This window comes from Trichosurus vulpecula, chromosome 3 (genome assembly GCF_011100635.1).
Source record: "Trichosurus vulpecula isolate mTriVul1 chromosome 3, mTriVul1.pri, whole genome shotgun sequence".
Lineage (NCBI taxonomy): Eukaryota > Metazoa > Chordata > Mammalia > Diprotodontia > Phalangeridae > Trichosurus > Trichosurus vulpecula.
Genome location: NC_050575.1, coordinates 158,538,122 through 158,554,643, shown reverse-complemented (window position 1 = coordinate 158,554,643; position 16,522 = coordinate 158,538,122). Strand labels below are relative to the sequence as shown.

The following is a 16,522-nucleotide window of genomic DNA, read 5'->3' as shown; positions in this document are numbered from 1 at the left end:
ACTACTCAATAAAATCTAGCAGCTTTCTATTACTTCTAGGATCAAATATAAATTTCTTTGTTTTTCATTTAAAGCTTTTTTTACCTTTCCATCCTTCTTACCCATTACTCTCCTCTATGTTCTTTGAATTCCAACTAAACTGGTATTCTTGCTGTTCTTCACACATAATGTTGCATTTCCTTTTTCAGTGCCTGGATAGTGGCTGTCCCTATTCCACAGAATGTTCTTCCTCCACATCCAGTATGAGGCCACTCTTGATTTCTCTTTTCTTTCAAGGTTCCCTCATATTTTATTTACCTTGTATATACCTTGTTTAGAAATATATTTGTGGGGGGTGGACCCAAGACGGCAGAGTAAAAGCAGGGACTTGCTTGAGCTCTCCCCCAAACTCCTTCAAATACCTGTAAAAAATGACTCTAAACAAATTCTAGAGCAGCAGAACACACAAAATGACAGAGGGAAACAAATTTCCAGCTCAAGATAACCCGGAAGATTGACAGGAAAGGACTGTGGCACCAGTCTGAGAGAAGAGCGTGGTCTAGTGTGAGCCGCATTGGCACAGATGGGTCAGAGCAGGCCTCAGAGGATTGAATCACTGGCAGCTGTGGTGGTTCCCAGACTTCTCAACCCACAAATGCCAAAGACAACTTAGAGAGTCAGTAGGAAAGGTCTGTTGGACTTGGGTGAGAAAGGAGCAAGGTCCAGACCAGGGCAGCAGCGGTGGCTGCTTCCAGAGCTCTTGGCCCACAGATAGTGGGGGGATCCAGCAGCTGATCAGAGGTGGATTACAGGGATCTCTTTGGTGGTGCTGAGGCAGGATTGATTCTCTTGCTTTGTCTGTGCTTGGAACTAGGTCGCAGTTCTGGGTGGCAGTCCTGAGAGGAGCGCTGGCATAGTGGAACATGTGGTGGTGGTGGAGAGGGAATCCTCCTCACAGTTTCAAGGCAGAAAAGAGTGCTTGTGGTCACTCATAGACCAGAGCACAGAGCAGGAGAGGAGTAAACACCTCTCCTTTAATCATATAACCTTGGAAGAATTGAACATTTACAGGTCCCTAGAAACATATCTGAAAACAGCTGTACAATACCCCTGAAGCTTGGGACAGTATACCCTTCACGCAGGAAGCAGAGACCTACCTTAACAAAGAGCTAAAAAATCAAGTAATTGGCTGGGAAAACGAGCAAATAGCAGGAAAAAAATCAGCCTATGGAATCTTACTTGTGTGACAAGGAAGATCAAAACATACAATTAAAGAAGACAACAAAGTCAAAGCTCCTATATCCAAAGCCTCCAAGAAAAATATGAATTGGTCATAGGCCATGGAAGAGCTCAAAAAAAATTTTGAAAATCAAGTAAGAGGAAAAATTGGGAAGAGAAATGAGAGTGATGCAAAAAAATCATGAAAAACGAGTCAACAGCTTGCTAAAGGAGACACAAAAAAATGATGAAATAAATAACACCTTAAAAATAGACTAACCCAAATGGCAAAAGAGGTCCAAAAAGTGAATGAGAAGAAGAATGCCTTAAAAAGCAGAACAGGGGAATAGAGAAAGGGGGCGGAGCCAAGGTGGCAGCTGGAAAGAGGGACTTGCCTAAAGCTCTCCCCCAGGACCCTCCAAACACTTATAAAAAGTGGCTCTGAACAAACTCTAGAACTGCAGAAGCCATGAAATAGCAGAGGGAAGCAGCCCAGGACAGCCTCGATAGTCACTGGGTAAGGTCTATTGCACCATGCTGGGAGCAGAGGACAGTAGAGCCCAGCATGGGCCGCGCCTGGACCAATCAGACTGGGACCTGGGCAGAACAGGCCGTTGCACGCTGAATGAGTGAGCTGTGGCAGTTACCAGACTTCTCAACCCACAAACACCAAAGACAACAGAGAAGGTTAGTGGAAAAATCTGCAAGGGACAGTGAAAGGAGTTCATGGTTTGGCCACTGCCCCAGGGGCGGTGGAGGTGGTGCAGCTCTAAGGCTGCTTCCAGAGCTACATCTGCAGTTGCTTCCAGGCCCAGGCCCACCTGGTGGGAGGAATTAAGTGGCAGATCAGAGCAGGAGGGCAGAGCCTGCTTAGATCTGAGTCGAGATCCAGGTTGGCAGTTTTTGGAGGAGGAAGAGCACTGGTATGGCAGAGCTTGGTGTGTAGAAATAGCTCTGAAAATAACAGTGCATCCCCTCAAGCTTGGAACAAAGTACTCTCTACTCTACAAGGAGTCATACCCTGACAAAAAGCTCAGGGGTCAAGGAGTTGGCTGGGAACATGGCCAGGCAGCAAAAACGGACTCAGATTCAGACTCAGACTTTGGAATCTTTATTTGGTGACAAAAAAGATCAAAACATACAGCCAGAAGAAGTCAACAAAGTCAAAGAGCCTACAACAAAAGCCTCCAAGAAAAACATAAACTGGTCTCAGGCCATGGAAGAGCTCAAAAAGAATTTGGAAAAGCAAGTTAGAGAAATAGAAGAAAAATTGGGAAGAGAAATGAGAGTAATGCAAGAAAACCATGAAAAACAAGTCAATGACTTGCTAAAGGAGACCCAAAAAATACTGAAGAAAATAACACCTTAAAAAATAGACTAACTCAAATGGCAAAAGAGCTCCAAAAAGCCAATGAGGAGAAGAATACCTTGAAAGGCAGAATTAGTCAAATGGAAAAGGAGATCCAAAAGACTACAGGAGAAAATACTACCTTAAAAATTAGATTGGAGCAAGTGGAAGCTAGTGACTTTATGAGCAATCAAGATATCATAAAACAGAACCAAAGGAATGAAAAACTGGAAGACAACGTGAAATATCTCATTAGAAAAACCACTGACCTGGAAAATAGATGCAGGAGAGATAATTTAAAAATTATTGGACTACCTGAAAGCCATGATCAAAAAAAGAGCCTAGATATCATCTTTCAAGAAATTATCAAGGAAAACTGTCCTGATATTCTAGAGGCAGAGGGTAAAATAGAAATTGAAAGAATCCACCGATCACCTCCTGAAAAATTATCCCAAAAAGAAAACTTCTAGGAATATTGTCACCAAATCCCAGAGCTCCCAGATCAAGGAGAAAATACTGCAAGCAGCCAGAAAGAAACAATTTGAGTATTGTGGAAACACAATCAGGATAACCCAAGATCTAGCAGCTTCTACATTAAGGGATCAAAGGGCCTGGAATATGATATTCTGGAGGTCAATGGAGCTAGGATTAAAACCAAGAATCACCTACCCAGCAAAACTGAGTATAATGCTTATATCATTAAGGCAGAATTCATGACTTCAAAGATAACCATAAATATGCCTGAATGGTCCAGAATTGCAGGATATAAGGAATTCTCTAAGTAGAAGACAGAGGAGTTAAAGCATTTATTGAAACTCAAAAGTAGCAGACCCACGGACCAGTGTCCCCAACTTGACACACTGGCAAGAATCTTCCAAAACCAGTACGCCCGTTTCACAATAGTGACCAGGAGGCCACAGAAAAACGTTATGGCAGCAAGCCAAGCCATACTGGTGCTTCTCCCCACCAAAGCCAGAGCCCTCCAGCAAGAAGACCACCCACTGGCCCCAAGCCCCTGCTCGGCACTCTCTGGTCTCCAAGAGGCTCAGTCCTGCTTTTTTATAGTGCCTGCCGCCATCGCTGCTGCTTCTGCTGCTTCTGCCACAATCTCCAACCTGTGTTCCAGATAGCTGACTGCTTCCTCTCTCCTTCAGCTCTTAACTGCTCTCACCAACTGCCTCTTAGCTCTGCTCTAACCATTCAGCAAGCTCCTCCCCCCACAGGCTTCCATTGGCTCCAGTCCTAGCCACTCCCCCAGGAGCCTGAGAGCCCCACCCCAAAGCCCCCTCAAATGGGTGGGGAAGATCTTCCCATTCACTGATTGCCTTTACAATGCTCCAAGGCAAAATATGGATTTTCAATAAAATAGAGGACTTTCAAGCTTTCTCAGTGAAAGGACCAGAGCTGGATAGAAAATGTGACTTTCAAACACAAGAATCAAGAGAATCATGAAAAGGTAAATAAGAAAGAGAAATCATAACGGACTTTCTAAAGTTGAACTGTTTTGTTTACATTCCTACATGGAAAGATGATGTGTATAATTCATGAGACCTCAGTATTAGGGTAGCTGAAGGGAATATACATACCTACATACATACATACATACATACATACATACATATATATATATATGTATATGTATATGTATATACATAGACGGGGCACAGGGTGAGTTGAATATGAAGGGATGATATCTGAAAAAATCAAATCAAATTAAGGGAAGAGAGAGGAATATATTGAGAGAGGGAGAAAGGGAGAGATAGGATGGGGTAAATTATCTCGCATAAAAGTGGCAAGAAAAAGCAGTTCTGTGGGAAGGGAAGAGGGGGCAGGTGAGGGGGAATGAGTGAATCTTGCTCTCATCAGATTTGACCTGAGGAGGGAATAATATACACACTCAATTGGGTATCTTACCCCACAGGAAAGAAGGGGAAGGAGATAAAAAAGGGGGGATGATAGAAGGGAAGGCAGATGGGGGGGGGAGGAAATCAAAAGCAAACACTTTCGAAAAGGGACAGGGTCAAGGGAGAAATTTGAACAAAGGGGGATAGGACAGGAAGGAGCAAAATATAGTTAGTCTTTCACAACATGAGTATTGTGGAAGGGTTTTGCATAATGGTATACATGTGGCCTATGTTGAATTGCTTGCCTTTTTAGGGAGGGTGGGTGGGGAGGGAAGAGGGGAGACAATTTGGAACTCAAAGTTTTAAAAGCAGATGTTAAAAAAAAAAGTTTTGGCATTTAACTAGGAAATAAGATATACAAGCAATGGGGCATAGAAATCTATCTTCCCCTAAAAGAAAGTAAGGGAAAAGGGGATGGGGGGGAGTGGGGTGACAGAAGGGAGGGCTGACTGGGGAATGGGGCAATCAGAATATATGCCATCTTGGAGTGGGGGGGAGGGTAGAAATGGGGAGAAACTTTGTAATTCAAACTCTTGTGGAAATCAATGCTGAAAACTAAAAATAGTAAATGAATATATAATATTTTTTTAAAAGCAGGATTGGCCAAATGGAAAAGGAGGTCCAAAAGACCACTGAAGAAAATAATTCCTTAAAAATTAGAATGGAGCAAATGGAAGCTAATGACTTTATAAGAAATCAAGAAATTATAAAACAAAACCAAAAGAACGAAAAAATAGAAGACAATGTGAAACATCTCACTGGAAAAACAACTGATCTGGAAAATAGATCCGAGAGAGATAATTTAAAAATTATTGGATTACCTGAAAACCATGATAAAAAAAAAAGCCTAGACATCATCTTTCAAGAAATTATCAAGGAAATACGCCCTGATATTCTAGAACCAGAGAGGAAAATAGATATTGAAAGAGTCCACCAATCACTTCCTGAAAAAGATCCAAAAAGGAAAACTCCTAGGAATATCATAGCCAAATTCCAGATTTCCCAGGTCAAGGAGAAAATATTGCAAGCTGCCAGAAAGAAACAATTCAAGTATTACGGAAACACAATCAGGATAACAGAAGATTTATCAGTTTCTATATTAAGGGGTCAGAGGGCTTGGAATATGATATTCTGGAGGTCAATGGAGCTAGGATTATAACCAAGAATCACCAACTCAGCAAAACTGAGTATAATACTTTGGGGGAAAAATGGAAATTCAGTGAAATTGAGGACTTTCAACCATTCTTGATGACAAGACTAGAGCTGAATAGAAAATTTGACTTTCAAATACAAGAATCAAGAGAAGCATAAGAAGGTAAACAGGAAAGAGAAATTGTAAGGGACTTATTAAAGTTGAACTGTTTATATTCCTAAATGGGAAGATGATATTTGTAACTCATGAGACCTTTCTCAGTATTAGGGTAGTTGAAGGGAATATATATATATACACACATATATATGTATACACACACACACATATACATATACATACATACACAGATATATGTGTGTGTGTGCATGTATAGACAGAGAGCACAGAGCGAGTTGAATATGAAGGGATAATATCTAAAAAATAAAATTAAGGGGTAAGAGAGGAATATACTGGGAGAAGGAGAAAAGGAGAGGTAGAATGGGGTAAATTATCTCACATAAAAGAAGCAAGAAAGGGGCAGCTAGGTGTTGCAGTGAGTAGAGCACCAGCCCTGGAGTCAGGAAGAACCTGAGTTCAAATCCAGCCTCAGACACTTGACATACTTACTAGCTGTGTGACCTTGGGCAAGTTCCTTAACCCCAATTGCCCTGCCTTCCCCACCCCCCTCCCAAAAAAAAAGAGGCAAGAAAAAGCTTTTACATAGAGGGGGGGAAGTGAAAGGGAAATGAGAGAACCTTACTCCCATCAGATTTTGCTGAGGGAGGGAATAACACACTCAATTGGGATCAGATTTTGCTGAGAGAATAACACACTCAGTTGGGTATGGAAATCTATCTTATCCTATAGGAAAGTAGGGGAGAAGGGGATAAGAGAGGAGAGGATGATAGAAGAGAGGGCAAATGGGAGGAGGGGGTAATCAGAAGCAAACACTTTTGAGGTGGGACCAGGTCAAAGGAGAGAATAGAATAAATGGGGGGCAGGATAGGATGAAGGGATATATAGTTAGCCTTTCACAATATGACTGTCATGGAAATGTTTTGCATGACCACATATGTATAACCTATATCAAATTGTTTGACTTCTCAATGGGGATTGGGGGAGGGAGGGAAGGAGAGAATGTGGAACTCAAAGCTTTAAAAATGAATGCTAAAAAAAATTTTACATGCAACTGGGAAATAAGATATATAGGCAATGGTGTATAGAAATATATCTTGCCCTATAGGAAAATAGAAGGAGCAGTGATTGGGGGGGAGGGGATAGAAGGGAAGGCAGATTGGGGGAAGGGGTAATCAGAATGCATACCCTCTTGGGGTGGGTGGAGGGAAGAGATGGGGAGAAAATTTGGAACTCTTTGGAACTTCTTGTGGAAGTGAATGTTGAAAACTAAAAATTAATTTTTAAAAAAGAAATGTATTTGTGAGTTTGTCTCTCCATTACAACATAAATACATAGCATAGACACTTTTTTTTTTAGATTCAGCCCTAAGCACAGTGGCAGATGTTTAACATGCACTTAATACTAGTTGATTGAATGATTAAATTTGGCATTACCCGAGGGCTTGGGCTGTAGATCAAACTGGAACCCAGGTGTTCTTTATTTCAAGGCCCACCTTCTTTGGGTAGCCACACTATGCTTCCTGACTCCATTTTATAATTATAAATATGGAAACTAAAGCTGAAAAACATAGTCACAGAATCATAGAATTTTTTTTAAGATGGAACACAACAAACACAAATTGAGAGGCTTCATTGACTTTGTGGACGGAGTATTATCCTGGAGTCAGAAAGACTTGGATTCAAATTCTTCCTTCGAATTCTTACTAGTTGTGTCACCCTGGACAAGTCACTTAACCTCCTTTGGCCACAGTGCCTTATCTGCAAAATGAAGGGGTGGACTAAATGGCCCCTACTGTGCCTCATAACTCTAAATTTAAGATTCTATGACCTACATACATATTCTTACAATATATCCTTAGTTCAGAGGAGGAAACTGAGGTCCAGGGAAAGGTTAGGGACTTGCCCAGGGTCACTGCAGAGCCAAAACCAAAACAAGGGTCTTCGGTCAAACCATGAATTTTTACTGTTACCCTGACTCCCTCACCATCAAATATGGGAGGCAGGTGGGGTGGCAGTGGCAGGTTAGGAGGGATTAGGATGAGCTCTGCAGCTGAGGGGAGGGCACAGAAGCGATACTGATTGGATGGAGATGGGGGCCGGGCCGGGGGCCATGCAGTGCAATCCCGAGGCTGCTGGGTGGGAGGGGAAACGACTAGAGGAGGGAGGGCGGGGCTCGCCAGGGGCTCGCTGGGATTTCGCGCGTCCTCGGTTAGGAGGCGGGTTTTGCTCTGCTCGGGCTAGACTCGAAAGTGCATTGGTCCGGCAGCTGCAGCTGGAGCCCTGGGCAGGCACTGAGGCTGAGCCAGCCCGAAAGACCCCGGGGGATGGGGCACCCCGAGCCGACCCTGCCCCCGGCGCCCGAGGCGGGCCACGCCAGTTACATAAAGGGCTTATATAAAGGGCTCAGCCGGCGCGGCCACATGGGCTGTAGCGAGAGGAGGTGCAGAAGAGGCAGCGGGGCCAACAGTTGCAGGTGCCCGCTCTTCACCACGGACGCCGTACCTGCAGCCCCGGCCCCGCCGCGGCCGCTCTGGGCTGCTAGGGCAGCCCAGTCCCCGGGGCATCCCCAGGACGGAGCCGACCATCACGCCCCGAGGGGGAAGAAGAGAAAGCGGGCAGCCCAGGGACGGCAGGGTTGGAGTCAGGTAAGGAGGAGATCCAAGGGGCCGTAGGTGGAGGCACCGGGCAGAGTGTCGGCGCTGCCTGTAGGGCGAACTAGACCCCAGGTCTCCGGTGAATGAGAGGCCACATTCGGCACCTACCCACCTCCAGCCCAAAGTTGGGATGGTCCTCTAGACTCCACTCCGGCCTAATTCAATGGACTGTTTACACTAGGGAGAATCCATCGCGGCTAAAGGTGTGGGGGAAGAGCGGGAGGGACAGGGGCCGGGGGATGAGAGCAAGAGGAGGTTAAAAACCCAAGATGAGATGTCCTTATTCTGCTTTTTAGAATTCTGGCCATCATTTTTCACTATCCATTAAGATAGATTGAATAACAAAACAAGTGCTTTTAGATTCTCTTTCTTTCCCCCCTCCACACAGCGGCTCAATGGTTTCGACCTTCCCGCTTTCCCCCCATTCAAGCAGCGGGCGCTGCTTCAGTCTTAAAGGGGCCGCGGCTGGAGGAGGAGGAGGAGGTGGTGGCGGCGGTGGTGGTGGTGGTAGTGGTGGTGGTAGTGGTAAGGGTAAGGGTAAGCAGTGCGGCCTGCGATCCCCGCCCTCCCCCCCACCTCCCCCCTCTCCTCCACCCGGCCTCCTCGCCTAACCAATTCTTTTGCTTGCAGGTTCCAGCCCGAAGTCCCGCTCCGCCGCGTCCCGGGGCCGGACGGAGGGATGAAGAAAGGGGGACCCCGGCAGCGCCGTTGCTGCTCCCCCCGCCGCCCGCAGCCATGGAAACGGGCGAGGAGGACGGTGTTCGCCGAGGGACACAAAGCAGTGAGCGGAAAAGGCGAAGCCCAGGGATCCGGGCGCCCAGCGCAAAGCTGAGGCCGGCGGCAGCGGCCCAGGCCCAGGCTCAGGCCCAGGCCCAGGCCCAGGCCCAGGCCATGGAGGCGGCCGCGGAAGAGGAGGCGGCTGCGGGCAAGGCCTACCTGGCGGCGGCGCTGAGACGACGGGAGGCGGCGACGCGTCCGCGGTACAGCCTGCTGGCTGAGATCGGGCGCGGCAGCTACGGCGTGGTGTACGAGGCGGTGGCCGGGCGCAGCGGGGCCCGGGTGGCGGTAAAGAAGATCCGCTGCGACGCGCCCGAGAACGTGGAGCTGGCGCTGGCCGAGTTCTGGGCCCTGACCAGCCTCAAGCGGCGCCACCAGAACGTGGTGCAGTTCGAGGAGTGCGTCCTGCAGCGCAACGGGTTGGCCCAGCGCATGAGCCACGGCAACAAGAACTCGCAGCTGTACCTGCGCCTGGTGGAGACCTCGCTCAAAGGTACGGCCCGCTGACAGAGCCCCCCGGGCATCCCCGGCTTCCCGGGCCGCGCCCCGCGCTCCGGACCCCCTCCCCTCCAGCCTGCCCGCTAGGCCTTCCCGGGGTCCCAGGCTGCTCTCAGCCTGGAGTCATTCATTCCTGCACCCGCCGCCCCGGGAAGGGACCCTCGAAATGCCCTATTGTTTTGTGGCTCCCAGGCTTTTACAACCACCACTCTAGTCTTCACACCTGTTCCACTGACTTTACTGTAGCCCCAGGGCCTTTAGAATTCCTCCCTGCCATCTGTACCCGGGGAACCCCTAATACTGCACCCTTCCTCATTTTCTGCCTCCTGGAATCCTGACCTTCAGTTTCTTTAACAGCTTGCTCCTTTCCCGGGGTCGGCGCCAACCTGCCCATCCTCCCTCTATCCCCTTCCCCCCCACCCCCCATTCTTTTATGCTCCTAGGTGCTTAATAAGAATACGAATAACAAGCTATAATAGGTTACATTTATATTCACTTGGAGCAAGTCCTACAAGTTTTGTTAACCCGGGATCTACTGGTAAACTGAAGTTCTGAGAAGTGAATTTGCTTAGTCCTGTGGCTTTGTAGATGCTTGTGTTGGAGAAGTCCGAGCTGGGACCTAGGTTTTCTGACTTTGAGTACACTTTCTACCCACAAGCAATTTGTCAAAGAGTATATACTGTGCCAGGCGCTGTGTGTGCTAGGGGCTGGGGTCAAAAACAAAAAGCTCCTGCTCCCAAGGAGTTTACGTTCTGCATTTACATTCAGTGCAAACAGTGTGTGTACAATAAATTTTTTTGAAACTAATTTCAGGTATGGGGGGAGACATTAGCAGCTAGGATGAGATCAGGAAAAGGCCTTGTGTGGAGGGAGTAGGACTTGAGCTAAACTTGGAAGTTAAGGATCCCAAGAAGGAGAGGGTGGGAAGGAGTGAAATGAAAGGTACGGGGAGAACCTTGCAAAGGTGTAGAGATGGGAGACAATGGCATATACAGGAGGTAGGCTAGTTTAGTTGGACCCTAAGAGTGCATAAATGAAAGCAGAGGGAAAAATAAGCCGGGAAAGGTACATGAAAGGAGATTGTGAGGGACTTTAAATTTCAAATGGAAAAGTTTGTATTGATGTTAGAGACAGTTTGAGCAGGAGAGTGCCAGGGTCCTTATGAGCTGAACTGTTTGATTTAGGGATATAGTTAGGCAGCTATTTGGGATGGAGGAGAGAGAGGTTAGGGCTTTTGCAGTGGTCTAAGCAGTGGTGATGAAGGCCTTAACTGGTGGTTGGGGAAGTTGAGAGAAGGGCATGGATGTAAGGTGTGGGGGCAGAATTGACAAGAGCTGACCACTGACTAAGATATATAGAATGAGGAAGAGTTGAGAGTCGAGCATGTGTTACTGGAAGGATCACTGTTCTTTCAGCTTACCCACATCCTTGACTCCCAACAATTCCTCTTGCCCCAGTAGATTAAGACTGACTAGGATTTAAAGAGGCTTCTTATTCCCCAGTTTAGGCTGTTTGTGTAGTTTGACCTGTTCTCATAGAAAGGTGGATAAACTACCTAAAGCCCTATATTTTGTATCTCCTCAGCTTGGTGTTGTAGTTAAAGCATTGAAATTTAATTAGGCACAGGTTTTACTGAGCCCTCAGTTTCTGCGTTCTATAATAGGGGGTTAAAAATATTTACCTTACCTTTGTGGAGCTCTTCCCAAAGAAGATCTTTGTCATATAAATATTAGCTATAGATCAGCTCCTTCCTGCCCTCGCAACACAAATAGGCCCCTCTGTCTTCTGAACAGACTGTTACCCACTGAACTCTATAAACATTTTCCCTCTGTTAAATATACTTTTGATGTGTTTCTGCACTTTTGGATTGTGCTGGGGCTGGGGAGGGCAGCTTAAAGAACTGCCTTTGTTCAATACACATTCCCTTGTCTCCAAGTTCATTGCCAGTCGTGAAATGAGTTGGGTTTGTAACTTCTAGACAATTTCCCTCTGGCCTTTAGTTTCCTAGGACATAAGATTAGACTTCTAACATCCCTTCTACCTCTGAATCCTGTAACTTGACTTCTCTGAGACTGTTTTCTCTTTCTCTCCACAGCCTCTTGACCACACATATACTCTCAGGTCTCAGAAACAGGACCTTTGCTAAATAATGGCAACTTGTGGAAAGCACAAAACGAGGCTCCTTCATTTCAAGAGAGGGCCCATGTTCACAACAGATTAATAGATGAGCTAGCACTTGAACTCCTGAACTCCTACCGGGATTTAGGGTTTTTCCCATTTTATTGACTTGCCTGTGCTAAAAGAACATATCTGTTGGTGCACATTGAGTTATATGTTGGAGTATGGGAAAATTTTAACCTGGTAAAGTTAGTTTCTGAAGTCCCATGATTCCATTTAGCTAATCCAACCCATACCTGAGCCAGAAACCCTTTCTCTAATATCCCTGACAAGGGGTCATCCAGCTTCTTCTTGAATATCTTCAGTAACAGGAACTCTTTAGGTAGCTTATTCATCACCATGGGAAAATTACTTTCAGACATGATGATCCCATGTTCATTCAGTAGGGTGTGAACCCAAAATGCTCAAATTTAGCCAAACGCTCAGAGCTACAAAAGGATGATTATACCATGTAGGGGTTGGTATGAGGAGAAGGATCTTCTAGCTATGTCTTTATGACCAGTACCCATATGGGTCTATATGCCATATACACAGAGTACACCCAGAGTTTCCAGTTAGAACCTGGTCTTTCTGTAACCCTAGAGTTCTCCCAAGATAGAGCTTTATTTTGGGTTAAGTCTATGCATATTCAGGTTCTAGTGCTTGTGGGCTCTTTATTCTTTAAAGCTATTGTCCAAAAAGATTGGGTTTGTAACATGCTAATGAGCATTAAAAAGGAACTTAGGTAGGCTGGAGTAGTGAAAAGAGCATTCAAATAGTCATCAGAAGAGTGACTCTAGTCCCCCTGTGGGACCCTGAGCAAGTCACTTAACTCATTTTCCTCTGCCAAAAAGTGAGAGTTAGAGAAGAGAACAGTAGGAGGGCTGGAAAGAATTACAGACAAGCAGGACAGCTTTGAAAATTACCAGTCAAATTTATTATATAATTTAGAAGAAAAGCAAGCTGTATATAACAGAATTCTCAGTTACACGTACAGTCCTCTTTCTGTCCTATGTATGTGGAAATGCCCATTTGATTTAGTGTTTAATTTCAGAAGAAAAATACATTTTTAAAAACAGAACAAGGAATTTGGTCTCGATGACCAATGAGTCTCGGCAGTAATTTTACAGCTAGTTAAGCTTTGTTTTACCATATGAGGAAACTGAGGTTTGGGAGAAAATGTGATTTAACTAGCTGAGTGTCACAATGACAGAAGCAGTGTCCAGCAAACAATGAACCCAGTTTTTAGACTTCATCCAGATATACTCTGAGTTAGAAGTTACTTTAGAGAGCTCTCCTAACTTTATTGATCATATGTGAATAGGTATTTCTTGTTAAGTATTGAAGTTGGCCCCGATAGACTCAAAACAAACGTTTATTTTATACTTCCTACGCTAAGGTGCTGTGAAGAATATAAAAAAGTATTGAGGTATCATTCCTCTTTTAAGAAGCTACTTAAATAGACAGGCCATAAACATGTAAGAAATTAAAGTTTAATCCTAATTCAAGACAAAAGTAGAAGGAGTAACATGAAATAGTACCTGACAAATTGCTAAATGGGTTGATACAGACAATAATTGTTATAAGAAGAGGGAAGAAATTTGTGGACCTGAGATGACCAAGGAAGGTTTCTTGGTAGAGGTAGGATTTGAATGGACCTTGAAAATGAGGTTGGAGTCTATTTCCCATTTGAGCTAAATAGTACCATATACTTTATCTGATTAAAATCATTCTCTATTGCTGGGGTCCTCAGAACCTATCAGCTCCTTATTTGCTGGGTTTGATCACTTTAGAATGGCAAAACGGGAGGTGACCTTCGCTCTCTTTTCAGACTGGGTCTGATTTAAAATTTTAATCCTTTTGCTCTTGTATCTCATCTTCATCTCCTCCTTTGACCATAGACCAAAAAGTCTTAATTAAAACAGTTTCTGTACTGGATTTTCCATTGACATCTCAAACATATCCAAAACAATTAATTTTCTTTCCCACCTAATCTACCCTTCTTCAAAACTTTCTTATTTCTATCAAGGGCACTACCATTCTCCCAGTCACCCAGATTTACAACCTTCATTCATACCACTTATTTTCCAGGTCTTGTTGATTCTACCTTCACAGCATTTCTCACATCCAACTCCTCCTCTCCTCATCACTTCTTCACCGGGCTGTTTTGTAAGTCTCTCAACTCTTCTCCATACTTCCAGTCTTTCTTCTCCAAACTGCCCTCCAATTGCTAAAAGGTTCTTCATAAGCAGAGTCCAAGCATGCCATATGCCTGATTGAAAAAAAAAAAAAAGGCTTCGGTGGCTTCTTAATTACCCCTAGGTCTAGGGTAAAACAAAATCCTCTGGTTTTTAAAACCTTTTACAAGCTGGCTGCAACTTGGGGCAGGCAGGAAGGCAGCAGTAGTAGAGTAGAAATACCACTGAACTTAGAGTCACAGGACCAGAGTTCAAATCCCAGCTCTGCCACTGGGACTGTGTGACCTTGGGCAAGTCACTTAAGCCCCTGTTGGCTTCCTTATCTGTAAAATGTCAGGATTAGACTACATAATTTCCAAGGCCCCTACAATCCAGCTCTTGATCTGTGTTTCTGTATCAATTTTTAGACCTTTATCTCTGAAAAGGATGTTAGCTAGATATGTTCTAGTCAAGAAGGGAAGTAACTTTCCCAAGGCTACATAGCAGGATCAGCAGCAGAGCCTCAGATTTTCTGATGTCAAATTCACCACTGCTTTTTACACAGCATTATAGGAAAGAAACCTAGCTAGTAAGAGGTTTTTTGACTTTTTGACTGATGCTAACTCCTGAGACAAATCCCACTTGGATCCTTTAGCCCTGGAAACAGGGTTTGACATGTTTTTACAATCCTAGGCCAGGTCTATAGAAGGGAAAGCCAGGTGAAATCCTGATCTTTCTTAGAACATAGAGTAGGGCTCCAATAGAAACTTCCCCTGACACGTTGAACACCAGCATAAAATGCAGCTATAGAGTTGGATAGAAGTTAGGAATTGATGACTTCTAGAATCTCTTCTATAATTCTAAGATATTAGCAAAGCAGCTTGCACTTGGAAAGCACCTTAGCGATCATTGTGTCTTTTGCCACTTTGCAGATGGGAAAAGGGAAGCCCCAGAGAGAAGAAAGTAGGTAACATTATTCAATCAACAAGTATTTATTAAATGGTTACTGTGTGCCTAGACACTATTCTAGAAGCCAGAGATACAAGTACAAAGAATGAAATGATACCTACTTGAACTTCCATTCCATTGGGTACAGGTACACGTAAACAGTATATACAAAATAAATATAAAATTAATAAATACATACATACCACCACTTCCAAGTATTTAAATACGTGAGAGAGAGGGTTACTAGAAGTTGGAATGAAGAAAGTCTTCATACGGAAGGTGAAGTGCAAATAGGGAGAAGGCATTCCAGGCATGGGGACAGCCAGTGCAAAGGCCCAGTGAGGGGAAATGGAGTGTCGTGTGAGGAATAAACAAAAGGCCAGTTTGGCTAGATTCCCAAGAATGAGATGGGGAGTGATGTCCAGTAATGCTCGAAAAATAGATTGGGAGCTGGCTTTGTAGGGCTTTTAAAGCTAAGCAGAGAACTTCATATATTACTCTAGAGGAAATAGGAAGCCACTGGGGTTGGTTGAAGAAAAGTCACATGGGCAGATCTGTATTTAAGGAAAATTATTTGACATGAGGGTATAAAATAACTGGAGTATAGTTGCCTGGACTAAGAAGTGGTAACTGTGTTAAGTGGAGGGGTGAGGGTTAGACAGAATAATGTCGTGATGGTAAAACAACAAGACTTGGCATCTTTATGGAGTGAGATGTCGAGGATAATGTGAGACTGAATCTGAGTCTCTGGAAGGACAGTAGAAGGACCTTCAGCAGAAACGGAAGATTGGAGAGGCACAGGAGTTCAGTTTTAGACAAGTTGAGTTTAAGAGATCTACAGGACATCCAGTTTGAAACATATCCGGTAAGCATTTGGTGACCCAAGGCTGAAACTTGGGGAGAGACTGCCGCTGGATATGTGGATCTGGGAGTCATCTGCATAGAGGTAATAATTAAACCTTTGGGAGCTAATGAGGTTTTCTGGAGGGAAAAAAAGAGGGGCCAAGGCTTGACCAGGGCTGGCTGCTTATCACCCCCAAGAAGGTAACTCTGTGACCTTGAGGAAGTCACTTGAGTATCATTTGGCTCCTCTCCAGATTAGGGATAATACTTGAAACCACCTAGCTTATAGGGTTTTAGTAAAGCAAAGTGCAACATCGTAAGGTTATTATCTTTAGTTCTGGGCACCCAGCTTTGACTAAAGGAAAATAAAGTTGAGGATCTCTCAGAAGGAATCAGTATGATGGAAAGAGCATTGAACCTAAAATCCCAAAGCCCTTGATTTAGCCAGGGTCCCATGGCTAGATATCATGTGATCCTGTTAAGACAGTTTTCCTGTTTCCTCTTCTTTAAATTGGGGGTGATGATCCTTGAACTATTTAACTCTCAATGTTGTTGTGAGGCAGATGTTTTTACAAAATGTAAGCTGATGTCACCAGCCTCGACCATTGGTGACTACCATTGATGTTGGGAGTGGCCTAAGTGGTTTCTAGAATTCATTTTGTGATAATCAAGACTGGGTTTTGTGCTTGTCCTTTGGGGCAAGCTTTTCTATCCTGCCTTCTAGCTATTGGGAACCATAGGGAATCATCC

General features: G+C 44.6%; 1 protein-coding gene across 1 annotated transcript in view; it reads left to right on the top strand.

The window, feature by feature from the left end:
- Positions 1–8,824: 8,824 nt before the first annotated feature.
- Positions 8,825–16,522, top strand: part of STK35 (serine/threonine kinase 35) — a 50,757-nt gene continuing 43,059 nt past the window's right edge. Inside the window, exon 1 of the mRNA XM_036750387.1 lies at positions 8,825–9,642. Coding sequence (XP_036606282.1) covers positions 9,108–9,642 — 535 coding nt within the window. The 5' untranslated portion in view covers positions 8,825–9,107. The remainder of the gene's footprint in view (positions 9,643–16,522) is intronic.